Below are 26466 nucleotides of genomic sequence, written 5' to 3'. Positions count from 1 at the left end.
TCCCGTTGAACCCCACTCGGTGACCCTTTTATGACTCTCCTGAGGATTCATCACAGCTTTCCCAGCCTTTTCAGGACTCTCTCTGGTCCTAATGCCACACCCCTTGCCTCTTGGCAAATGACCTCAACTTCTAGACCACCAGTCCCTCACGAAGCCCATGAAATGTGGTGTCTATCTTACAGCCACCAAGCATCAGAGTAACTACCATGACCAAGTCCCTGCCTCAGACTTCATTCTCTTTGACCTACTGCAGGATCTCAGCTGCTGACACCTCACCCCAGATTTCACACACCTGCAACTCTGGGACTCCTGGAGGGCTTTCTTCTGAGTTCTCCTCCGCCCCTTTCCGAGATGCTGCTCATTTCTCCTTGCTCTCATTCTCCTGGTGAACTAATACAGAGGTACATATTTAAAGAGCTTCGATTACCTTTATTTATTTATTTTTAATTGTTTTATTTATTTGTGAGAGAAGGGGGAGAGAGAGAGAGAGAGCGAGAACACATGAGCAGGGGGCAGGGGCAGAGAGGCAGAGGGAGAAGCAGACTCCCCACTGAGCAGGGAACCCGAGGTGGGGCTCAACCCTGGATCCTGGGATCATGACCTGAGCTGAAGGCAGATGCTTAACCGACTGAGCCACCCAGGCGCCCCCTTCAATTACCTTTATGTTAATGATTCAGTCAACAAATGTTTACTGAGCCCCTGCTATGGGCTCAATACTTTTGGTGCCTGGGATATATTAGTGAGTAATGTCCCTTATGTAATCACATATTTATCTTCGTCCCAGGTTGCCCTAACTCCCTAGCCTCATTATCTACATGACATCTCCATATATGCCCTACAGCAGCTGAAAAGTATCATGCCCAAACAGAATTCGTCCTTCCCTCTCCCAAACTGGCTCACTGAGCTGCATCAGTCCTCCTTCTCCCAATCTCAAGGTCCCATGCCATGGAGTCATTTTTTAGTCTTTCCTATCCTTAGTATTTTCACATTTCCTAACATCCATTCCTGCCTCTTAGTCCAGACCCTTTTCATCCATCACCTGCATTTAGTGCAGCAGTGTCCTAATTGGCTTCCCTGATGGTGGAATGGCTCCCATCCCCCATCTCTTCCAGATGCTGCTGCCAGGTTAGTCTTCCCCGTTCCCCATGCGCTCACTTCTGGCACTCATTGTCTGCTCCGCACCTCCACCAGCCCATGTCTCCCCCCCAACCCCGCCCCCACCGTCCATGGGATATCGGGATATGTCTACGGGATATCGGGATATCACTACAGAATTACAGACACCTACCAGTGTTACACTGGGAACTCCCAACTCCGCCCTTTCCGCTAAAGCCCGAAGCTGCACCGACTTGCATGGTGGCAGCTCGTTAATGGTAACACGTGGGAATAGGACGAAAGCGGCCAAGTTCCAAGGGGAATGCCTACTTTGCGATTTTCTTCTTCACAAGCGTAGACAGTGAAGAGCTGGGGAAAATGCCTTATGCAATGATAATAAGGGAACACATTAGGTCAGACCTTTTTTCACAGAGGGGTATATCTAAAGGGTTCATCCAAGAGTAAAAGTAAAAAAGAATGTTAATATTTGTAAAGTGCTAGAACAGGGCTTGGCACATACTTAGAGCTATGTTAACTTAAAAAAAAATAGATCAAATTGCTTAAGTATTCAGGAGGAAAGAAGACCAGAAAACTTTTTTTTTTTTAAACTCTTTATAGTTAATGACAACCATATGGAGTGTATGAGCTTGTTTCTCAATGGGTGTGGAACAACCTTAGATATGGACATTTTGGTTAAAGCACTGTTTTTATTTCTTGCGGATAGCTTCATTTATTTCCCAAGGTACTGAGATCTCATTTCTGGTTGTAGGGGAAAGAAGTTTATTCAACTTAGAGCTGTGTTATGATTAGGAGAGCCAAAGAAAGGAACAGAGCAGGAACACCTCCCACCACTTAGCAACTGAGTAGAATGTGTGTGCTGGTTGGCAGCAAACGCTGCTTCCACTTGAGGACTAGGCTCTCCGAGTTCTGTGGGAATGTGTGTGTGACAGACTCCCAGGTACTTGGGAAAATAATCCCTTGACTTGTTTGAATAACCTCAGAAGGGTAACTGAAGCTCTAGAAAGGAGAAGCCTTCTATAAGTGGTCCTCTTTTCCAACCAACAAAGTTCTCTGGGCCCCCGAGGGAGAACTTGTCAGGGTCAGGGTCCAGGAAGCCTGGAAGGGTTAACATTAGCCGGCCAGGAGAGGTCTCAGCTCTCCAGGAGCAGATGGATTTATACCTAGTCCCACCCTTCTTCCAACAGTACCTGCGGCTATGAATTCCTGTTTCTGTTGGAACGCACACCCAAACCTCTTGGTCTGGTCTGTCGCTCTGAACCCCAACAGTACGAAGCAGGGGCGCTCAGCTGGGTCTGGGTGTGGAGCCCCTCAGTGCTGCAGACACAGGATTCCCACTCCTGTGTTCAAGCTGTGCTAGCAATAAGATTCTCCTCCCATCCAACCTGCCCGAGCCTGTCCTTTCCTCGGGCAACAGCCCAAATCCCATTCCGTAGACAAGAGTCCAGGTTTGTGCTGATCTCTCTTCTGAAACCTGGCTCCCCAGATACCTCAGACTTGTTCTCTGCTTGTTCAGATTTGTGTGGCTTTTCTCTCACCCTGGTTTTGGATGCCCCTTAAAGCTGGAGATGATGTTTTCCTTTTTGTTTTACTAGAAAGATGGGTTTGAAGTCAAGCGGTCCTGTATATGAATCTTAGCTATGTGATTTTGGGTAAGCCACCCAGTAACTTTTCTGAGCCAGTTTCTGCATCAGTAAAATGGTTAGAATGATATAAGTTTACATGAGAATATGTGAAGGTTTGTGCTCACATCGTTTTCAAAAAACGAGTTCCTTCTTTCCTATCCCTGTAACACGCTAATAGCTCTGTGCACGAAGTGGCTTCTTCCTGAGTGATGCTGGTGGTCTGGACCATCCTGAGCCAGCATGCGGCAGTCCAATCTGTAGAAGTCACTGGATGCCTTACCAGCTAAGAGGCCTCAAATGATCTTGTTCATTCTTGTACTCCCATTACACATGGTGCTTTGTACTCGGTGTGGAGGCGGGGGTGGTAAGTAAAGTCTGCTGGATCAAGAAATTTCTTTAATGCTACTAAAGTTCATGGAACGGAATGGAAAAGCTCACATACTTTGTATGATCCACAGAAGCCCTGACCTGCAAAGACACATGAGCTACTCCACCCCAGTCTCCAATCCCAGGGTTTCCAAGCCAAGCGCTCTTCAGCCCTCCACGGTATCTGAAAGTCCAGTGTCAGCCAGAGGCTCCCAAGGAGAGTAGGTGGGAGGAGCTCCTAACAGTGATGGCAGATGAACTCCAAGGCCACCTCAGCCACTGAAGGAGAGGACTAAACACACAGAGGGGAGAAGAATAAAGGCCTCACCAGGCAGGACCCTGTAACTCGCATCAGAATTTTGAGTGCAAATCGAGGAAAGACGGCTGCACAGGGACCCGGGCAGCGCAGGACCCAGAGAGCACCAACACAAAAGCAGTCCCGCTCAGACCCCAAAGAGCCACGGCTCTGAAAATGCAGCCAGAGCGAGGGCCTGCCCAGCAAGGCTGCTCTTAGATTTGGTAAACTGTTCTCAATTTCCAGAAGAAAGCCCTGCCCATGACATCTGGCATCCTATGCTGAAGCCAGGATACATGCGAGGAAGCAGGCACTTACAAGCAGCTTAGCTATTTATTTAGTCAGTAGAAAAATGACTTTACAGGTGTGCGGTGCAGTAAGGGAGACGGGGCCCCACCCTCATGCTAGCGCACGGTCTGCAGGTGCGCCTGTGAGCACATGAGCTATCTGGATGCCCCAGAGCATCTCCTAAGTGTGCTGCCCCCGTGGGGGGCACCGATTTCGGGCCCAGCGGCTAGGCCTGACAAGAGTCTGAGGAGCCAAGCCCTAGAAGCGGCCCAGCACAGTGGCTAAGAGAGCCATGCGTATGTACATGCCGTTCTCGGCCTGGCGGAAGTAGGCTGCTCGGGGATCCGAGTCCACCTCCACGCTGCAAGAGAAGGAAAACGGTTGGCACACAGCCCCCAAGGCCTGTCTGGAACCGGGTGCCCTCCCACAGCCAGCCCCCAGCGTGGCCTCCACTTTGAAGCCGTGTCACCTTATCTCATTGACTCGAGGCATTGGGTGCATCACCACCATCTTCTTCTTGGCCCGCGTCATGATGTGGGGAGTGAGGATGAACTGGCCGAAGCACTGGGAGGCGACAGGGGCCCCGTCAGCACCTCAGGGCTGGGGTGGCCGTGCAGCCACAAGCCTGGGATCCTCCAGGGTCCCCTCCTCACCCACACTCAGTTATCACGACCAAGAGGCCCAGTCAAGCTCCTGGGGCCCCGCCTTCCCAGCCACTAGTCTGGATGCCCCGCAGCTCCAGCCCTGGCCTCCCCTCCACCGTGGCACTCACAGCTTCATACTCCTGGGTAGAGTCGAAGCGTTCCTTCTGGATTCGAGTCATGTAGAGCACGTCAGTGTCGGGCAGTGCTTCCTCAATGCTCTCAAATTCCTCCTGGAGGGCGAGGTCGAGCCAGAGTGAATGCAGCGCCGGGCCCTCACTGCCCAACCCACATGCCCCGTGGCCTCCCAAGGTCTCACCTGCTTGGTGCCACGGGCCGCCACAAAGGCCCGCACGTTGGGTGGCATGCGCAGGCTGGGAGGGGCCACATAGCGCAGGCTGACACGGTACTGGGTGAGCAGGCAGGCCAGAGAGTGCACGGTGCGCCCATGCTTCAGATCCCCCACCATTGTGATCTAGGGGAGGAACCCGATCACCAAGAGGGCCCCCAGACTGAACACCTGCACCCCCGTTTCACAGCTTTCAGTCTCAGGAGCAGGACGGAGGCCTCCCTGCTGCAGCATGCCTCGGAGCAGAGACGGTTCTTCCCAACGGTCTCCCTCTCCAGACCTTCCCCAAGCAGGCCTCCAAGCCCTGCCACAACCCTCACCGTCATGCCATTGACAGTCCCAAGCTCCTCCCGGATGGTGAAGATGTCCAGCAGGGCCTGGGTGGGATGCTCTCCGACCCCATCCCCAGCGTTGATCACTGGCCTCCGGCAGTGCTTGGCTGCCAGCTGCGAAAACAAGGAGAGCCCTGTCTTCTGCATCTCAGTGGCCCCCACTCTCGGCCTGAGTCCCACTCTTCCTGGGTCCCCTTCCCCGTCTGGCCCAACCAGACACTCGCAGTCATGTCCCTGGATCCACCCTACTCCCCCGTCCCAGTGCGCTGCTGGCCTCACCTCCACCGCTCCAGGTTGGGGATGCCGAAGCACGACGACGTCGGCGTAGCAGCTCATGGTCTGCACGGAGTCAGCCAGGGATTCGCCCTTCTGGACCGAAGACGTGGCTTCCGAGAAGCTGAGCACAGCACCCCCCAGCCGGGCCATGGCCGCGGCAAAGGAGCTGCTGGTCCGCGTGCTCACCTCGTAGAACATGGAGGCCATCACCTTCCCCTGGCGGGAGGGCAAGATCCGATGTAAATGTGGGTGCTCATCTTGGGGAAAGCATGGCTGTGGCTTGCTTCCCCCACTTACACAGGAGAGGTACTGAGAGAACCCCTCCCCGCAAACCGCCTCCCCTGACCTGTCCTGACCTTGACGTTTCCATTAGTGTCACACGGAGCTAAAGGCTCCGCCTCCAACAAAACCATGGGTAAGTATCTGAACCAGATACTTGTTCTCTGGGGGAGAAGGAAATACCCCAGTTCTATCCCATGAATCCACCTGCATAGACCAAGTGACCAGATTAGTAAGCTGATACACTGGTGCTCAGGGCCTTGTAAGTCAGCTAACTACTGGTCAGAGGAGAGCAAACGTGGGGGTCGGGGGGCCTAGGGCAGCCGGACCTTCCAGAGTAGAGAAGGCGGAGTAACTTATAGTGGAGGGTTTAGACTCACAGGAAGGGACCTATGGCAGGAGAGGGAGATCCCTCTGATCGCTGCATAGCCCTGCTGACAGGGTCCTGGGCCCATAACCCACAGCCCTGACCCTGACCTTGAGTATGTCGAGGCTCCGCTCCTTCTGTACCATCATCCGCAGCGTGTGTGCCACATTGAACAGGTGAGACATCTAAGAAAGATCCCCAAGTCAGCTGGAAAGGTGGTGGCCCCCAGAGGTCCTAGCCCCAACTTTCCAGATTCTCAAAGCTCTGGGTGTCCCCATCCGCTCTCCCCCAGGCACCTGATCCTTGGTGAATTGCTGGACAGACAGGATATGTTGACCCACTAATGAGTGCAGCAGGGGTGAGGTCTGGGGGTGCAGCAGGCCAGGGGTCCCCAGGTTCTGGGGTGACGCCTGTCTAGGTACTGGTGGTGGAGGGTAGCAGGTGCCATCAAGAGTTCCCATCAGCTCTGCAGTGAGGGACGGGGCAGAAGAGGTGGGTCAGAGGGTTCCTCCTACACAAGCCAGATGAGACAGGTCCCCGAGGTGAGCGTGTGTTCCAGGGGAGTCTCACCTGGCTCAGCTGCCTTCCGAGAGGACTTTTCCTTTGGCTCCTCAGCTACAAACAGGGCAACAGGACAGATGTAAGCCTGCAACTAAGGTCTGTGAAGAGCCCCCATTTCCCCACACTCTGGATCACAGTGTCTGTGTTAAACCAACTCACACAACAGTAGCTGTAGCAGGTTAGGGGCAAACAAGAAGGACCAGCAGCCCGGGGGACACACAAGTGACTTCCCACGAGGGCTGCTGTGTGTGAGCAGTGGTGCCCTCCCAGGGCCCTCCCAGGAGGCAAAGGGATCCTAGGCAAGGGGAACGGCCAGGCTCACACCAACCAACGACCTGGATTTACCCCACGTCCTGCTGCCCCGTGGGATCCCAGCTCCCGGGTGGAGGAACACAGCTGCCCACAACAAGAAAGGGCCGTGAGAAGCTGTGGGGTGCCTACCTCACGCTGGGCAGACTGATTTAGGCAAAGGAGAGTACAGTGGATCAGACTAGGACGAGGGGATGGCCGGAAGGACAGGGTAAGTGGACCAAAGTGACCCCCGTCCATCAGGGACACTGGGGGGGAAGAGGAGCCTGTCCCTACACATCTCTAAGTCCAGATGGCCCCGTCCTCCACATATCACAGGACCTCCCTCTTACCTGGCAGACCTGGATCGGAGGCTCGGTGGATTCGGGGTGGCAGGTGGAAGCGGCCATCGGGAAGCCCTGGGACGGCCCGGCGGGGCCTTTCAGGCGTCTGGAGAGACACAGGTCTAGAGTTTTGAAAAGTACTGACCCAACTCTTCCTCAAGTTCAACCCCTCAAGAAAAGCCAAACTGCTCACTGTCCACAGTGAGAATGGAATGGATCCCAGTCTCCGTCACCTCCCCCTCTGGTCCATCCTTCTGCTACGCTGTCCTTGACAGAGACAGACAAACTAGCCCCATGACAGGCGCCCAGATAAATCTCTGGCTGGGTTAATAAGGGGCCTGTTTCCCCTAGTTAGGTAACCTCCTGAACTGGGAGTTGATTCTATGTTATGCAGCAGACAAAGAGGTAGGTGGTGGAAATTTTAAGTGTCAAGTGCAGAGCCTTCCACCCTCTAAACCACCAATGCAACCATCTGTGCCGTTAGCCCTGTCCCTGGCTGCACCCCCCCAACACCCCCCAAAACCCCCCCACTCCCCCAGGCCCGAAGCACTGCGGATACCGTGGTTATCTCGCTGGTGGCAGGGGCTGGGGGCACAAGCTGGGGAACAGCCCCCTGAGGCCACTTGCGTACATCCTGTCCATAGCCCGGGGGCACCAGGACCTGCAGACGGAAGGCAGGAGCAGACGAATAAGCAGGGGGCAAAAAGCCAGACTGAGACCCTACAGGAGTGGAAGCCAGCAAAAAAAAAAAAAAAAAACACAAACACCCGCCTCAGGGCAGCTGGGGGTGGTGGTGGCACCACAGAGACGTGCTGGGGCAAGAGGACAATGGGACCGAGGAAGTCACTACTGGGATGGGGCTCGTGCCACATACATACCTGCCCGTCGATATAGGCCACCTCCCCTCGTAGGACCACACGGCGGACGGTGCCCTTCACCTTCTGCCCTTCAAAGGGTGTCCAGTGGGCTTTGGAGAAGGGCATGTGGCTGGGGATGGCCCATTCGTGCTCCAGATCCACCTGCCCAGAGACACGGGTTATGCGAGGGTAGGGCCACACCATGGAACAGAGCCGCAGGCTGCAGAGTGCATCACCCCCCCGCCCGGCCCACGTGCCCACACCTCCACGTAGGTGTCCTCCTGAGGGGGCAGGTGGAAGATCCGGCGGGGATTGTGGTGCAGCCGCTGCAGCAGGTCATCCAGACTGAGCCGGCCCTCGCTGACCGCCGTCAGCAGCAGTGGGAGCATGGTCTCCAGCCCCGGGAAGCCGGGGGGAGGCCTGGGCCCACACTTCTCCTCCAAGGTGTGGGGGGCTGGGAGGGAAGAGAGTGGCCCCGTCAGGCCCGATCACCTCCCCATCTGGGAAGTCACACAGGCCACCAGGACTGCACTGCCTCCCTAGCCCCGATGCTCATCTCTTCAGGTTACGTGGCAAACAGGTAAACTGGGGCGGCTGCCATCATTTGGGGACCAGACCTTATACCCACCTTCTCTTATTTATAATTTTACTCATTTGCTCATCAGTTCCTTTGGGGAGTATTTATTGAGCACCTGTCACAGCCCAGGTGCTGTGCTACACAGATCAAGTCCCAGTCCTCGCGGAGCCTAGAGGCCCTGAGGTGGGGCGCGAGCCCTGCTGGGCAGAGGTACACTGTGGGGCCTCTCACCATGGTCTGAGGCAAAGCAGTCGATGACAGCCATGTTTTCCCACAGGGCCTCCACGTCCTGGTGGGAGCCAAGCTCGGGCCGGACCTCGCCCTTCCCCGGCCCCAGGCGCTCCAGGTCATCGCGGCTCAGAAACAGATGGTGGGGCGCCACTTCACAGGTTACTGGCAGCCCCCGTGCCTTGGCGGCTTTAATCAGCAGGATCTGGGGTGGGCGGAGAGCAGGGAGATCTAGAGGAGGCCTCCCTCATGCCCTGCCCCACAAGGTCTCCGCATCCAAGCTCCCCTCCAGGAAAGTTACGGGGCAGACAGGCGGAGGGTGCTGGCTCCACACTCCCCGCCCCCTTGTACCCAAGCAGGAAGGGCACCGGGACCTCTGGTGTACTCTCACCTCCTCCTTCCGGGCCACGTGACATATGTGCACCGAGCGCTGGGTCAGCTGGGCCACCATGAGGATGGCAGCCACACTCTGCCGCTCTGCGTGGGCCACGATGGGGAGGTGGGAGGGCCACGTCTCAAAGTGCTGGGGACAGAAAGAATTTAGCAGGGAGCGTGCAGAGCTCTCACGGAGCTCTTGACACTTCACTGCTGTTATCCCACTCTATGGGGTCCTCAAGCCAGGACGCACTAACTGGCTGCCTCCTCCCACAGGCCCGCTCCCTACCTCCATCCACTGGGCCACATTGTCCAGCCGAAGCTCAGAGAAGGTCTCGTTGAGGTAGAGCTTTAGCCCAGCAGCAGACCCGGCCACAGCACCCAGAGTCCCTGCATTTTCCAACGAGGCTCCAAGAAATAAGGCAAAGTCACAGCGGGCACCAGCCTCTGCCAGCTGGAGAGGGTACACAGGAGACAAGGCCTTCTGGCATCCGTGCCGGCCTGGCACCAGTGGCCTGCACCCCCACGCTTCTGCAAGGGGCAGGGGGAGGAGGGGTCTGGGAGGCAGGCAGGGACATCTGGGTCACCGTGAAGCAGGAGTGCAGGGCTCACCTTCTGGGCCAGGGCCAGGGCCGGCGCATCAATGATGGGGGGCCGGGTATTAGGCATGGCGCACACCATAGTGACGCCCCCCGCCAGGGCAGCAGCGGTGCCCGAGGCGAAGTCCTCCTTGTGTGTCCCCCCTGGTTCCCGCAGGTGCACATGGATGTCAACCAATCCTGGGAGAACACGGACGCAGCAAGATTAGAGGATGGTTCAGAGACAAAAAGGACATCAAACATATGAACCGGGGTGGCAGGAAAAGCAGCAGCGACTGATACGAGTGAGGCGGTGAGCTTCCTCAGTCAGGGGCACAGTGGGTCACGAGAGGAAAGAGCTCAGTGAGAAAGAGTCTGGCCCTCCCAAAAGATGCACTCACCTGGTAGCCGCACAAGCTTTTGGGACGTCATACAGTCGACGTGCACCTTCAAAGGAGGGGCTGGCCCAATCTGGCCTAGGGCCTGCAGGTGAAAACTGCGGTCAGCTCTCATTTGACGGCATCCCGCCGAGTCGTAGGTAGGGCCTGGGCTTTCCCATAAACCAGGCTCTACCCCTCTCTACCCTTCTCTCTCTCTGAAGCCACAAAGACTGGTTATTTGCATGACTACTTCATACTGAGATTTCCCAACCCACGACCACTCACTTCTCCCTCCTGCCCCATTAACATTGGCTGCTGGCCTCCCAGCACCCAGGCCCCAGTCACCTCCACAAACAGTTTGGTGCACTTGATATCAATGATGAGGGGCACAGAGAAGTCAGCGGCCAGGCGCCGGGTACGGTAGCCCTTGGTGACAAAAGAAGAGAGACGGCGGCCTCCAGCCCCGCGCATTGACAGGTTAATCACTAGCTCAAAGTGATTCTCAGCCAGTTGCTCCAAGATGCTTCGCTGCGGTGGGCACTCACCATCCACTGCCTCCTCAAAGTGCCAGTCCACAGCTGTTACCTGCGGCCCAGAGACAAGGTCAAGGGCTAATCTGAGCCTGGCAGGAGTCAGGAAGGACAGCCTAAAGGGAGGGGAGATGGCCCAGGAACCCATGAGGAGGAGAATGAGGACCCACAGGGTGGGGACCAGGGCTGGCTCTATTTGGTACTGGCAAAGTGTATTTCTTGACACGGAAGATATCTACTCTATGGTTACCAAGGACTCTGTGCGGTATGAGCCCACACTTGTACACAGAGAAATAATACTCTGGAAGAAAATATACCAGAACATTAACAGTGGTAAAGAAACCGTAAGAGACTTTTTCCCTTGCTTTTCCGTATATTCTGTTTGCTCTACGTGAAATACACAGGACCTGTACAATGACAGTAAAAGCAGGGGAAAAGAGAATTCTCTGGTACAACGTGGGGTAGGCTGCGGGCGCCCCGGTACCTTGACGCCGTGCTCAGTATAGAAGTCGGCGGTGCCCAGACTGGCGTAGAGGCTGTAGCCCAGGCTCTCCAGCAGCCGCACGGTGGGGAGCAGCTCACTTTTGTTCTGAACCAAGCAGAAGGAGGACGAAGTCGTGTCTCTCCCGTCTTCCACTTCAAGGTCAGCCCAGGCCCAGAGAGCCAAGGCCATCTGCCCCAGCCTCTCTGGGCAGCCCCCCAAACCCTGACGCTGGAGTCTGTACCTTATAGCTGCCAATGGTCAGCAAGATGTTCTTCTTGGGGATCTTAAAGCCAGTGCTTAGCATGGCCTTGAGGTAGGCCTCGCAGCGGCTCTCCCCAAAGCCAGCCACTTCCCCGGTGCTGGTCATCTCCACGCCCAACACCACGTCGGCACCCGCCAGGCGCGAGAACGAGAACTGAGGGACCTGAGGGAGCAGGAAGCGAGATGCCGAGCTCCTGGGCCTCAGCCAAATGGCGAGGTTAGCCTTCCCCGCCACTGCTCTGCTTGTCAATCCTCTGCTTCCCGAACATACTTTGGGTCTTCCCTCAGTTTCCACTCGTTATTCCTTTCCACAAGGCCTATTCCTTGGCCTTGGAACACTTCCTCAACAAGCTCAGTAAACCAAATATCCTGACCGTCCTTCAAGACTCAATTCAGGGGGTGCCTGGGTGGCTCAGTCGTTAAGCGTCTGCCTTCAGCTCAGGTCATGATCCCAGGGTCCTGGGATCGAGCCCCGCATCGGGCTCCTGCTTGGCGGGAAGCCTGCTTCTCCCTCTCCCACTCCCCCTGCTTGTGTCTCTGTCAAATAAATAAATAAAATCTTAAAAAAAAAAAAAAAAAAGACTCAATTCAGGCACCAGCTCTCCTCCTGGGCCTTTCCAGGTCACCCCTTTTGGAAGTGGCATCTCTTGTCTGTAAACTCCTTTCGCATTTTATTCTTCTCTCTACTACGCAGGTTTATCATGGCCTGTTATAGAAGCAAGCTGTTTTTGGACCCAACTTCCCTTGCCTCCCATCACTGGAATGTGAGCTCCTAAGGGACAGAGACCATCCTATCACCCTTATGGCCCAGTGATGCCTTGTCTACAATAGCTGCTCGGTTTACATGTTGACTGACGTATTATGTGAGCAGTAAGTAAAAGCTCTCCCACTATTTGTCTCCTTGCTTGTGACTTCTAACCTCAAGGTTTCAATCCTCCGTACCTTTACCCCCACGACTCCAGAGCCAGTCATGAGCCCCACAGGTTCCACTTCTTCCCCCATGATGACCCGTGTGGCCAATGCTACTAGGTCCACACCTAGTGTCTTGGAGACGAAAGGGAAGGAGCGAGAGACACGCACGTTGCATTCGATGACTTTCAGCTGGTCGTCCTGGGGCAGAGAGGGACTAGTCAGGCCTTCTGCAGTCTGGGCTTACTGATGCTACTCCACTGACCTTGACTCTTCCCCTGACTTACCACTCTGTTGGTAATCAGTCTGGAACAGGGGTCAGGGTAACTGACTGTCACAAACCCTGACAACAATGTGGGCTCTATAGCTAGCACCCCTTCCCTCCAGCTTCCGGGCCTACTCTGATGAGGGCAGGAGACAGTGAGCCTCGCTGCCACTGCGGCCCCAGAGAATGAGGAGGTGCTACTCCCTTCCCTCAGTTCCCTCTTACTACCTTGGCAATGAGCTGCAGATTGAAGGGTCCCGTGACCTGCAGCTCCTGGCCCACAGCATGCACGATGGCTTTAATCCGCTCTAGGGTTTTGGCAGTGATGTCTTGTGGTGGGGTCACCAGCGTGGCATCACCTGAATGCACACCTGCATTCTCCACGTGCTCAGAGATGGCAATGGCTGCCACCATACCATCACGGGCCACAGCATCCACGTCAATCTCCTAGCGGGGATGCGAAGGCAATGTGATACAGGGCAGGGGGGCGATTTTCTTCTCCCACTTGCCCCAGGAGGCTCCCTTCCTTTGAGAGCCTCGGTACAACCCAGCCTTCCCAGTTCACCGTGCCTACAAAGTGCTGTAGGACCAGAGAGGGGAGTTTCCACCAAGCCTGAGGAGCCTGCCTTCAGAGACTTGTCTGTGGCCCTACCTTGGCCTCCTGGATGAACTTGGAGATGACCACGGGGTGCTCCTTGGAGACGGCTGCTGCACTGCTCAGGAAGCGTTCCAGGTCCCCGTCAGTGTAGGCCACATTCATAGCAGCGCCGCTCAGCACGTAGGAGGGGCGCACCACGCAGGGGTACCCCACCGTCTGGCAGAACTGGCGAGCAGACTAAGGGTGCAGCTGGGTTGGTCACACTCACCCATGACCTCATCCAGCTCCCAGCCCCCCACCAGGCCCCAGCCCACCTCTAGTTCACTGAGCTCCCTCCACTGAGGCTGGCTGATACCGATGGTGTCCAGGAGCCGAGAGAACTTGAAACGATTCTCAGCTGAGTCGATGGCTTCAGGGGAAGTGCCCAGCACACGGCACTGCTGCCGATGCAAAGCCATGGCCATGTTGTTGGGCAGCTGCCCGCCCATGGATAGGATCACGCCTTCAGGGTTCTCTAGCTCATAGATGTCCATCACCACCTTGGTGCAAGAGGAGAATCGAGTGGAGGTGGCAAGTGGTCAGGGATCTGAGCCTTCCTGCTCACTGCTCCTCACCCTCTACCCACTTCCCCTCAAACCCCACAAGTTCCAAAGAATCTTAGGTCAGCCAGCCACTCCCACGTGACCCTGGCCACCCAGGCTCATGAGCGGTCTTCATATTCCTCTCACCTCAAAAGAGATCTCATCAAAGTAGAGTCGGTCACACATGTCATAGTCAGTACTGACTGTCTCTGGGTTGTAGTTCACCATGATGGTCTTATAGCCCATCTGTGATAGAGAGGGACATGAGATTTAGCTAGGAGGTGGGAGGAAGAACATAGAAAAACTAAGGCAAAACCCCTACTTCACCTCAGCTTTCTCTGAAATGGATGTAAGGGACACCTGCCTTGGGAGGGAAGTAGGGCCAGCCCTGTAGGTATCAGAGAAGTAGGTACAAAGTGATGGAGAAAAGACACATGCCCTGTGAGAGGCACAAGATGGCCTAAGGGGAGGGCTCCCCCACCGACCCCCTCCACACCTCCCAAAGTCCTAAGATAAATATAAATGTAGCAATTAATAGAAAATGCCAGGATAAGTTGGGCGAAAGGCAATTGCTAGAACTGAATGGAACAGTAAAGAAAACAATATGAAAAACCTTTCGGAGCTGCCGGATGCAGCCCACGGCACACCAGTCAAATTCAACGCTGGAGCCTATTCGGTAGACGCCAGAGCCAAGGACCAGGACGTGAGGCGTTCGAAAGGTGAGGTCATGGGTGGTGCCCCAGTATGTCAGGTACAAATAATTTGTCTGGGCTGGCCACTCGGCTGCAACTGTGTCGATCTGTTTCACTGCCGGGCAGATCCCCAGTTCCTGACGCAGCTTGCGAACAGCCAGCTCTGTGCTGAAGGAGAAGGGTCAAAAACATAGCCCTGGGAGTGCGGTGTGGACTAAGTAGAGAAGTGAGATCCTGGGGCAGGGAACGGAGAAGCAAATATCCCAGGGACGAAGGTCAGAAGCCTACAAAGCTCCCTTCCAAGGGCCCTCACTAGTACAAAGATTCTCTGCCCCACATCCTCAGCCCAAGGCCCTCACCACCACCTCTAACCTCAGAACTGCAAGGGCAATCTGCTTGTCTGAGAAGCCAAGGCGCTTGGCCTGGTGCAGCAGGTCTGGGGGCAAAGGCTGTCCACGATGCTGTTCCAGCAGCTGGGCGTGTGCTATAATCCGCTTCATCCGGTGCAAGAACCAGCGGTCGATGCGAGTGAGTTCATAGAGCCGCGCCACCGAGTAGCCAGCCCACAGAGCAGCTGCCACCACAAAGATCCGCTTGTCCGTTGGCGTCTCCAGCTCCTAATAGGGAGGGCAGGCAAACGGATATGGAAGGACTGTGGAGAGGGAGATGTCCGAATGTTATGCAAAATATTCCAAATCTACTTTTAGCATCTAAAAAGCCTGAAAGCACGAGTACCCCACTGTTTTAGGAAAGGAAGCTATGGAAAAGGAACCAGAACCAAAGCTCTGTGATTGCAAAAACCTGTATGCAAATCTTGGCTCTGCCTCTTTGTGGCTGTGCAGAGAGTGTATTAGCAAGTTCCACAAGCTCTCTAGGCCTGTTTCATTGTCCCTGGAAACAAGCTTAAGAATACATCCTCCTATAATGATAGAGGAGACGAACCACAAAATTCTCAGCAACATGAAGACACAGCAAATGTCCAGTAAGGACTGCTGCTATTAGTGGTAACGAGTCCGTGGGCTGGGGGCAGAGGCAGTCCATTTCAGGGGCCAGGGGAAGGAGCCACTTACCATATCACTGACCGGCTTTACCGTGTGATCAAAGCCCACACAGTTCTCATCCACCATGCGAAGAGCCTTCTGGAAGGCCTCCTCAAAAGAACGCCCAATGCCCATGACCTCACCTAGAGGAAGAGGATGTAAGGACTGAGGGCCTGGAGGCAGGAGATGCTGCCCAGAATTTCTATGATTTAGTCAAGTCTCTGGGAGGTTCTTAGGATAAGTCCCATGGTGGTGGTATGTATGGTGTTTCATTATTGAGGAATCTTTTTTTTTTTTTTAAAGATTTTATTTATTTATTTGAGAGAGAGAATGAGAGAGAGCACATGAGAGGGGGGAGGGTCAGAGGGAGAAGCAGACTCCCTGCAGAGCAGGGAGCCCGATGCGGGACTCGATCCAGGGACTCCAGGATCATGACCTGAGCCGAAGGCAGTCGTTTAACCAACTGAGCCACCCAGGCGCCCTCATTATTGAGGAATCTTAAACGGAAGTTCCTTTCCTTACCATTTTCATGTCTTGTATTTATTAGAGACCACGGAATTAAAATGCCTAAAATGGACACAGAGATACTAGAACATTACAGTTTATCACAGTGGCCCAACCCCTGATGGTTATCCGGTTATTTGCTTTATTCCTATTGTGACACTATCTGGGATCTGTCTCATCCTTTCAAACTTCTCAACAGTCTGGATAATAGGAAGATGATCCCACTACTCTTTGAATCCATCCAGAGGTAATCACGTTTTACAACTCTTATTTTAAAGTATTTCTTCCTGGACTTCTTTCAAATGTGTTTACACATGGTTATAGAATAACCATGTGTAAATAGTATGATTTCTAACCTGCCTTTTCTATCATAAGCTTGTTCCCACATTGCTATGTGATCTTATTACCAGCCGTTTAATTCCTGTATGATTTACCATAACTTCCCCTAGCTTTGAAGTGTTTATCCTTCTAAGTGAGGCTGTGATGTCTTTAGGGCTTTGGATTATCTCCTTAGGATAAATTTTCAGAAGTGCAGGGGCAATAGATAAAGCCCTTAATAAATATTACTTGCTTCATAGAAGTTTGTGTTTTATAATACACAGTGTAAGTTTAACCACCTTCTAAGAAACATGTACAATTATTTTAAACAATTTTTGCTCAAAACAAAAATGTTACCTCATTTTAAACAGATTTCGATTTACTAATAAAAGGGAACTCCCCTGTCTCTACAACTTTCCAGGTTTGCTTATTGATTTCCTCTTCCATAAAGTATTGTAATGTCCTCTGACAATCTACCCTAGGGTCTTCAAGTATTTCTTACCAATTATATTTTTCTATTTACAATCCTAATTGTTTCTTTAAAAGAACTTTAAAACTTTAAAATGCTAATAGTAGTGTTAGGGAAGTGGATGATAAGTGATTTTATGCAATTCCTTTGTAATACGGTTATATTATAAAAGTGTTGATTTTGGGCAAAAGAGCAACCTGCCATATTTGTATATGCATGCATAGGAAGATTCTGGAATCATATATATACCCAAATTAATCTCTGTGTGACATGATTATAGGTGACTACTCTTTTTTGGTTCAACTACATTGCTAATTTCTCAATGGTTCATGTATCTTACTTATGTAATAAAAGTTACAAAAAGTTATCAAAGATCACATTCTAAGAATACTTGAATAGACGTAAAACGTTTAAATGTCTCATCTGAGAATCAATCTTTCTCCTATTTTCAGTCCACTTCTTTTTACCAACAACTTAATTATGGCTTCATTCCCATGTTTATTATAATTTTCATATAACAGAAATTCATCTCCAGAAGGAACAACTTGGCAGTCTTGTATGATTTCTAAAAATTCCAAAATAATATCTGAGCTTACTCAGACTTGCTTGTTGAAAGGCTATTATTGCTCTTAATGGAAATTTGGAACACAATGAAATGCTCTTATCCATAGCTGGAAGCACTGTGGTATGTGAAACGCTTGCTTTGGCTGAAATGTTTTAGAACAGTCTAGATAGAGTGACTTAAAAGGACACAGGGAAGCATGTTAACTCAATTCCAGCACATTCGACCACCGCCTGGATGTTGACCATTACACCCAGTCATTGTTCACTGCTACATTTCCTTGTTTTTATGAAAAAGGTCTCAGATGTCCTGCTCTGATCTTAAACGTTGGGTTAAAAAAAAAAAAAATTTTGGTGACGGTGGCAGAAAGCGCCTGGAGAAGGAGATGGGCGGATGCCGGCTGCCACTGCACTGACTTGGATAGAGAAGGGTTCACAGAACAGCAGGTCTCACTTCCCCGAAGCATCAGTATTTAAATTCGCACGGAGAACAAACTGTCACTGGCATTAACAGCCTAGTGATGAGACCATGGGCAAAATGCAATGCAAGGCTGTGGGTAGAGTTTCACGAAGCCAGTCTCGCCAACAGGCAGCAGAGTGTGACAGAGGTGCGTGTAACTAGCGACTGGATCTAGTTTTCCGTTCTTGGCTCTATCCTCTCCTCAGCCTCATCACTTTCCTTCTGCGGGCACCTCAGTTTACTCATTTGTAAAGCGGAAGAGATGAGCTAGTCTGATGGCTATCACCCCATCCCCGAGATTCTGACACGCCCGCCATCTGGGGAGTGGAGGTGGCATGTGCGTTCTGGCACAGATTTCCAGATGCTTTTAATTCCCACTCTTGATGAGGACTACTGGATTTGAAACGTCCCTGTGAGTTCTGAGAAACCCTGTTCCCAAGCTACTGCTAATACAGCATCTGAAAGGCTATGCCAGGGAACTAACTCTATGACATTCTAGATTCTTAGGACTGCTGGGACCCCAGAGGGTAACCCAGGGAAGGGTCTCCAGGGGTGTGTCTCTCTCACCGACGCTCTTCATGCAGCTCCCAATCTTTGTGCTGACACGGAGGAACTTGCTGAGGTCCCAGCGAGGGATCTTCACCACACAATAATCCAGGCTGGGTTCAAAGGCTGCTGTTCCCCCTGTCACGGAGTTCCTGGGAGCCATCATGTGGAGGTGCCAGGACAGAGTGGGAGATGTAAAGAGTGAGCTTCCAGATAGCTTCCTCTGTCCCCACACATTCAGACCAATGTCCTTTTCATAATCCCTGTCCCATGAATGTCTTCTTCAGCTCCCCTCCCCCTCTCTGATCTTTTCCCCACCCTCGTACCTGAGCTCAGGCAGAGAGATGCCCAAAGCTAGTTTGGCTGCCACGTAGGCCAGCGGATAGCCTGTGGCTTTACTAGCCAGGGCAGAGCTGCGAGAGAGCCTGGCATTCACTTCAATGATGTAATACTGCAAAGAGAGAGAGACAGAGAGAGAGTGTTACCAGATAACTGGCCCAGAAGGCCTACCTGAGAGAGATATCAGTAGGGCCATTAAACAAAGCCCTCTCTGAAGAGATAGATAGCAAAAGCACCACCCCCATCCCAGTCCAACCCTACCAGAGACAATCCTGACTTCTACTCCAAGGTCTGTAGGGTCAAAAGGCCCCAAAATTATGGACGGGGGTCCAAGAGCTAGAATATCAGCTCCAGGGCCTAGAGTCTCACCTGCTCAGACTCAGGGTTCAAGGCATACTGCACATTGCACTCCCCAACGATTCCAAGGTGCTGGGTCACCTTGATGGCGGTCTGCCGCAATAGCTGGTATTCCCTGTCATTCAGCGTCTGGCTTGGAGCCACCACTATGGACTCACCAGTATGGATGCCCAGTGGGTCCAGATTCTCCATGTTACACACCTGTGAAGGGAAGGTCCCATGGAGGTCACTGCCAGAGGGAGTCAGGAGAGGCAGGACACCGCATCCCAGGGTCCTGTGACTTCTGGTGAGACCCCACCGTGGGTCTCAGGGACATCGAACCCTCAAAGATCTCAGCCCTGGGCTCTGCTCTTACTACAGCTCATACTGCCCGACGTTACTCCCGTCCCGCCTCCATTACTCACCGTGACACAGTTGCCGTAGGCATCTCTCACCACCTCGTACTCAATCTCCTTCCATCCCTTCAGGGACTTATCGACCAGCACTTGGCTGGTATGGGCAAAAGCTGGGGCCACAAGGGCAGAGAGCTCCTCCCTGTTAGAGGCAAAGCCAGAGCCCAGGCCACCAAGGGCAAAGGCTGCACGCACCAGCACGGGATACCCCAGGCGCTCAGCAGCTGCCTGGGCCTGCGAGGAGCAGAAGAGATGAGCAAACAGATCAGGCCTCGACTGCCTGCTGCACAAGGTGCCTGGCCCCACAGAAAATAAGATACAAAGACAATGACACCATTCCACTGTCCCCCAGTCACCCTCGAACCTGTTCAAGAGAATTGGCCGCCTCACTGGGGGCCACGTGCTCTCCAATCTCTGCCATCCTGGAGGCAAAGGCACGCCGGTCTTCCGTCAGTTCAATGGTCTCCACAGGTGTGCCCAGGACCCGGACCCCATACCGAGCTAACACTCCAGCCTTGGTCAGCTCCACACCACAGTTCAGAGCTGTTTGGCCTCCAAAAGTCAGTAAGATGCCATCTGGGCGCTCATTACGGATCACCTGAGGGAGGAGAGGAATAATAAGCATTAGGACCTTGGGGGTCCAGAGGAGAGGATCAAAGAAGTTTAGAACCCAGAATGACCACAGGATCCCCCTACCCATGTGGGTCCCCTCCTCAGTCCAGCCTTACCCCAGTCATACCTGGGTCACGTAGTGAGGTGTTATGGGAAGGAAATAAACCTTGTCAGCCAGACCCTGGGAAGTCTGCACTGTGGCAATGTTGGGGTTGATCAGCAACGTCTGAATGTTTTCCTCCTTCAGGGCCTTAATCGCCTAGGAGGACAAAAATGGCCAATCAGCCTCGCCTGCAGAAGCAAGACTATCAACGGTCTTAGACCACCAGAGTGTCTCTTCTCTCCTTCCCTGTGCTCTCAGTCCCTAGTAACCAACTCCTATTCCTCAGCACCTCACCTCTCCACACATTCCCCAGATCTCCTGGTTCATTCCCACCCTACAACCAACGTTCATGCCTCAGCCCTCTCCTCAAGACTATCCATTCCTAAGGTTCACACACCCAGAGAGGCAGGGATGGACATGCTTTACCTGAGAGCCTGAATAGTCAAACTCTCCAGCTTGGCCAATGGAGAGGCCCCCGGAGCCCAGGATCAGAACCTTTCGTGGTGGGGGAAGCCCAGAGCCTGGGGTGGGAATTCCAGGTGGACAGAGGCGCTCAACCAGCCGCTCTCGAACTGTGGAGGCAAAGAAAGTCATAGAACGTTAGAGCTGAACGGGACCTGAGAGATCACCTACCTTAACCCCCTCGTTTTACAGAAAAATCCAAAACAAGTCATGCCTCTCATGAGTAGCAGAGGCAGGACAAAAACCCAGGACTTATGACTCTGGAGCTCCTTCCCACAGAAGAGGCATAAATAATCATTGTGGCTTGGTTGCTTTCCTACCCCATCCCCTTAAGCTCCCAAACATATCTCAGTTTCCTGGGGCACGTCCATCTTATGCCCATCCCAGAGCCTACCCTACTCTTAGTTCTCCACAACCTGGGTCTACTACTCAGGTGCTTACCTGTCTGGCCCCCAGGGTTCCCAGCTGTGGCTTCTTTCACAGTTTCCAGAAAGACATCAAAAAGAAGCTCCATATCTGAAGGACCAGCTTGGTGCTCTGGGTGAAACTGGACACTGTTGAAGAGACAGGATCACGAAACCTGCCATCATCCCTGCCTTGAATTGGCAGTCTTGGGAGTAGGTAGTGGGATAGATGACCGGGACCCATTACTGTGCTTTACTTTTTGATCTTCAAGACCCTGGGGTTTCCAAGCTGTAGAAATTCAGTCACCCTGCCAGAATCACCCAGACCCACCTGAAGAATGGCAGGCTGTCGTGTACGATGCCTTCATTGGAACGATCATTGGCGTTGGTAAAGAGAGGAAGCCAGCCTGCTGGCAGCGAGTCTGTTTCCACAGCAAACCCATGGTTCTGGGATGTCAGAAAGCAGCGCCCAGAGCCCACCAGCAAGCATGGCTGATTGTGGCCTCGGTTCCCATATCTGGAGATGGAAGCACACTGAGTCACTGGCCCCTTTCACCCCCCACCCTTCACCACTGTACCAAACCCAGCTTCTGTTGAGCTCAGCACCCTCAACCGGCCCCTGCTCCTATTTCAACACTAGCCAACACCAACTCTATTCCCATCCCCAAGACTCCCCACCGCTCACATCAGTAGTTCGGGCCCTTCCTCTCCCCACAAGTCCCACCTCATCTTGTATGTCTTGGCCCCAATGGCTAAGGCCAACAGCTGGTGTCCCAGACAGATCCCGAAGACAGGTCGGGGATTAGGCTCAGATAAGACACGGCTCAGTGTGGATACCACACTGGGATAGGAGGCAGGGTCACCAGGGCCATTACTCAGGAAGACACCCTCATACTCTGGAGTGGGCAGAAAAGATGATGTCAAAACCAGTAGTTTAACCAGAGAGACACACTTGCAGCCCTTACCATCAGAGCAAAAGCCCTGATCTCTGTCTCCTTCCCTGCAACTTACAGCAACTAGACCAAGGGACAGATCTTCCACCCATGCTGCCTGTCTGTAGCCCTGTACACACGCCAGCTACTCACCCTGGCTGTCTAAGGCGTGGTCCCACGGTACCACAGTGACCTCAGCACCACGCTGACACAGGCATCGGATCTGATTATACTTGAGGCCACAATCCAAAGCAAGGATCCGAGGGGCGCCCCCTGCATTGAACACCCGTGGAGCCTGAGGAATAAAGGGTAACAGTTGGCAGCTGTGATCAGTGAGGATAGATAAACACACACCAACCCCTGCCTTTGAGGCCTCTTCTGATTTGCCCTCAAGTAATCACCCCAGTTACAGGCAGAATAAAACTACCGTGCTATAGCTTGCACTACTCTCCCACTCTACCTCTGTACCTTAATCGAGACCTCTGGCACCAGGGGGCGGGCATTGGGGTCCAAGAATGGCAGGGCTGAAGGCTCTGTCCCATCCTGGACCAGCTTTCCCAGCAGAGACCCTTGCTCTCGCAACTTCTTAGTCAGCTCCCGAGTATCCACTCCTGTCAAAATAGCACTCTCTCAGACATCACACTCGCTCAACTCAGTCATGCATGAGGTTAGACTTTCAGAAGCACTGCATTCCAGAATCCTGAGTCACACACAGCTGTTCTAGGGGCATCAAAATCCTGGGCCATCCTGATGGAAGTACACTACCATGAAGTATTCTTGCTAAAAATATCACATCTGAATTGAACCATGACTTCTAGATTTGTTTACAGAAAATAATACCAGGAGACAAAGAAAATGCTAAACAACACTATCGGAACATAATCAACAAAATGCAGATCGTGGGATACTCTAAAGGAAAACTGACTTGCTTTTGTCAAGTGGGTTATAAGGTCCATTGATCAAAGGGACATATCAACCAAATGCAATATATGGATCTTAGATCCAGATTCAAGTAAGCGGTAAAAATCATTTAGATAATAGAGAAAATTGTAAACATTGCCTGGATTTTTGATATTAAGGAATTACTGTTACTTTTTTGTTTTATTTTAAAGATTTTATTTATTTGACAGAGAGAGACACAGCGAGAGAGGGAACACAAGCAGGGGGAGTGGGAGAGGGAGAAGCAGGCTTCCTGCTGAGCAGGGAGCCCAATGTGGGCCTCAATCCCAGGACCCTGGGATCATGACCTGAGCCGAAGGCAGACGCCTAACGACTGAGCCACCCAGGCGCCCCTACTGTTACTTTTTTAGAGGTACAATAATGTTATCATGGTTTTGTTTTAAAAAGGATTCCTGATTCCTTTTTCACAGACAATGAACTATTTGTGGATGAAATGATACAATATCTTGAGATCTGCTTCGAAAAAATGAAGGGGTTCTAGTCGTAGTGGTGAAGTAAGTTTAGTCCTGAGTTAATGATTACAGAAGCTGGGGGTTCATTATATTATTTCTTCCCATTGGAGCGAGAGCTCAGTTCCTTCTCCAACCTGCGGACCCCAATGTAAATTTTCCAAATGCGATACATTCTATTGCAACCTTGGACTCAAGGCCCAATAGTGCACAAGAGACTTCTCGATTCTTCCCATCCAGGCACCTGGGCTCTGCCCAGGTCCGGTCATGCTCATGCCGTACCTTGCAGGCCGGGTACACCATGCTGTTGCAGCCACCGGTGCAGGGTGCGGGTGGCACTCCAGTGGCTGGGCGTGGGGCAGCACTCTCCCACCACCAGTCCTGCCACGTGGATCCCTGAGGATTCAAACCACTGTGGACAGAAGGAAGAGATCGTGAGAGGCCCAGGGCCACATATCTTCCTATCTTCTCTTCCCACTGTACCGCAGGGGCCCTACACTTCAGCCACACTGAAAGACCCGGCATTCCTTGAACACACCAAGCACCTCACGCTTTTGTCCTTTACCAACAATGCTGTTCCCCATGTGAAACACTGAATACCAGGCCCTCGTTAATAACTGAGAGTGAGCTTTTCCTTTCCTTCCTTTCCTTTTATCCAAAACGGAGATTATAAATCCCACTTCTGTGAAGATACCGCCTCCTCACCCCTGGCAGTTTGTGCCTCTTCCTTAGGGTTCACCTAAACTCACTTTATTTCCACTGTTCTTGCTATTTACATTGTATATAAACATGTTTGTGTGTCTCCCCATCACAGAACTATGAATACCTCAGGAACAAGGTGCCCGACACATAGTAGCAGTCAACAAACATTTACTGAGTGTCCACTTAGTGCCAGGCATTGTAATAGATGTTGGGGGAGGAGCAGTGAGTAGGCAAAAAGACAAGGTCCCGGTCTTCACTAGGTTAATTTGCTACTTAAGAAGCCTGAAAATTAACAAAGCAACATGCAAATAAACAAGATCATAATTACAGAGTACGATGAAAGCAGAATGTAAGATAGATGCACAATACCTTGTTAAATAAAAATAAAGGTTTAAGGTACAACACTAGGCATGATTATGCCCCTCCCCCTCTTAGTAGGGGATTTTCATTAAAAAAAAAAAAAGAAAGCTAACACAAGTTTGCTACCCAATACATAAGCATTTAATAACTAAATAGAGAACTCGGTCATCTACGTGGGAGGGGATGGCATATCGAAGTCACATATGCTTAGTGGTACAAGGTTTAAAAGATGATGGCCATTTAGAGTGTTCTTTAGGGATCTGCAGGATAGTTTGGCAGAACCTTCCATGGCCATGGAAGACTCATCTGCATATGGACTGGTGCATTCATAGCGCATGTGCCACAAATGCATCCATGGGGGACTGGAGGCTCTAGGAGGCCTTACTCACCCTGATTCTGTTAAGTGCCTCGATTTTGCAGGTTTATAAACGCTTATTTTGTCAGTGTGTCCACAGCTGACAAAGGTGAAGACTGCCATATGTTAACCAGCATACTGCATTATAAACAAGAATGCAGTCTATTTACAGATTTGTGATGAGGACTGGTCCTTCCCAGGAATAACAAAGTGTGTCCCTTACCTAGAGTTCCCTCTCCTAAGAGTCAGGGTGAATTAAAGGCTCATTAAGCCTGGAAAACCAGGACAAAATGCATTTGGAGGAATACCCTACCTAGGCTGGGGTGGTTTCCACTATTAATTTGTTGATTTTTTTCATTAGTTGAACTCTCAGTGCAACTTAGTTTCCAAATTCCAGAGGAGGAGGAATAGGTGGAAGCTCACTGTGGGAGGAGACTGAGTTTTCTTATCTAGAGATAAAAACTCTACTGAAAAGTGGCAAAAATGAGTCAAGGTAAGGAAAATAGGTTTAAAAGATTATCGACTTGACTGTTTGGTAGGTGAACTGGGACCCACTGTCACTGGGAAGGGTGTGACCCTAGCTTCCAGTCTCTTTCCCACTATGTGTAATCTTAAAGCATTGCCCCCATCACACCACTCTGCTCCTAAAAAATCTTCACTGGTTCCTTACCAAAGCCCAGGTTCTTTGGCGTGGCTTCCAGCGCTCTGTGCCTCTTAAGGTATTCAAGCCCTGGGTGGGATTTAGCTGATCATTTCAGTGTGTGTCTATCTTTGTTCGCTCCAGGATGCCTAACTTAATGTCAATGTCTTCACTTGACTAACAGTTAATAATCATTAAATTGAAAAGAAAAGTAGAGAAAGCATTTGGGTGTGGCTACCTTACTGAGACCGAACTCATCCACTTCATCTGTGGGGATGCCATAGTTGCCGATCAGAGGATATGTCAGCACTAAGATTTGTGCTTTGTAGGAAGGGTCAGTGAGGGCCTCGGGGTAGCCGACCATGCCGGTTTGAAACACTGCAAGAAAAAGGCAGGGCTGGGGCTCGGGCAGGACACCCTTCACAACACTGCCCTGCGCGATGACAATGCCCCAGCGGAGGCTGCCTTGACCTTGAGGGATGAAAGGGGCTGGGATGGGGACAGGGATACCAAATGGGGGTGGGAAGGAGGGTATGCAGGCAGGAAAATGGCGGGTTTGGGCAGGGCAAGCTGGGCAGAGAGGGGCAGCAGAAAGTGGGATGAGGTCGGCAGCCGGCCCGAGCTTGCTTACCCACTTCCCCAGCAGTCGACACAGTGGCCCCAAAGGGCTGGCCCCGCAGGACCGACCCATCCTCCAACATCAAGGCCGCCATGGGAACGGAGGTCAGAGGCGGGGACGAGCACAGAGAAGCGGCAAGCGCAGCAAGCCCCAGCCGGTGCTGGAACCACGTGAGGTCGGCGCGCCAGGAGTCGGTCCACGTGGCTAACCGCGCCGGTGGCTGGAGCGCGGGCCGCGGAAGGCGCAGGAGCTCCAGGCGCGCTGGGCGGAGGCAGACTGCGGCGGCGCGAGGGGCCGGCAGCGTGAGGGGCGGGGCCCAGCACGTAAGGGGCGGGGCCAAGCTAGCAACAGCGTGACGGCGTCTCCTCTCCCCCCAACTCCGCCCCACTGCAAAGCCCCGGGAAAACTGAAAAGAAAACCGACTACCCCAAAGCTCTCTCTCC

General features: G+C 52.4%; 1 protein-coding gene across 3 annotated transcripts; it reads right to left on the bottom strand.

Annotated features, from left to right (window-relative positions):
- Positions 1 to 1710: 1710 nt before the first annotated feature.
- CAD (carbamoyl-phosphate synthetase 2, aspartate transcarbamylase, and dihydroorotase) lies at positions 1711 to 26296 on the bottom strand. Of its 3 annotated transcripts, none has more exons than XM_032391604.1 (44): positions 26036 to 26296; positions 25643 to 25782; positions 23630 to 23759; positions 22407 to 22549; positions 22092 to 22233; positions 21731 to 21902; positions 21338 to 21523; positions 21044 to 21156; positions 20567 to 20712; positions 20165 to 20296; positions 19790 to 20023; positions 19438 to 19659; positions 19046 to 19234; positions 18664 to 18788; positions 18359 to 18489; positions 15510 to 15622; positions 14812 to 15056; positions 14361 to 14607; positions 13895 to 13993; positions 13481 to 13705; positions 13221 to 13403; positions 12797 to 13015; positions 12337 to 12504; positions 11375 to 11557; positions 11134 to 11238; positions 10465 to 10704; positions 10141 to 10222; positions 9774 to 9940; positions 9451 to 9615; positions 9178 to 9309; positions 8790 to 8991; positions 8245 to 8435; positions 8003 to 8143; positions 7684 to 7785; positions 7134 to 7230; positions 6502 to 6546; positions 6228 to 6397; positions 6042 to 6116; positions 5289 to 5501; positions 4998 to 5123; positions 4648 to 4803; positions 4460 to 4561; positions 4157 to 4251; positions 1711 to 4048 (listed from the first exon to the last, which is right to left on the bottom strand). In XM_032391604.1, exons 1-44 carry the CDS (start codon positions 26115 to 26117, stop codon positions 3946 to 3948), a joined length of 6678 nt encoding a protein of 2225 aa, XP_032247495.1. In that variant the 5' UTR covers positions 26118 to 26296; the 3' UTR covers positions 1711 to 3945. The 3 variants fall into 3 exon arrangements, 2 of the variants coding, with proteins under 2 accessions (XP_032247495.1, XP_032247497.1); XM_032391606.1 differs by having other exon boundaries at positions 3700 to 4048; positions 7143 to 7230; XR_004297813.1 differs by lacking the exon at positions 6228 to 6397.
- Between the last annotated feature and the right edge of the window lie 170 nt (positions 26297 to 26466).

Source organism: Phoca vitulina, unplaced genomic scaffold (assembly GCF_004348235.1).
Source record: "Phoca vitulina isolate PV1807 unplaced genomic scaffold, GSC_HSeal_1.0 scaffold63, whole genome shotgun sequence".
In the NCBI taxonomy this organism is placed as follows: domain Eukaryota; kingdom Metazoa; phylum Chordata; class Mammalia; order Carnivora; family Phocidae; genus Phoca; species Phoca vitulina.
The sequence above is the reverse complement of the archived record's forward strand: the minus strand, read 5'-3'. Positions and strand labels throughout refer to the sequence as shown.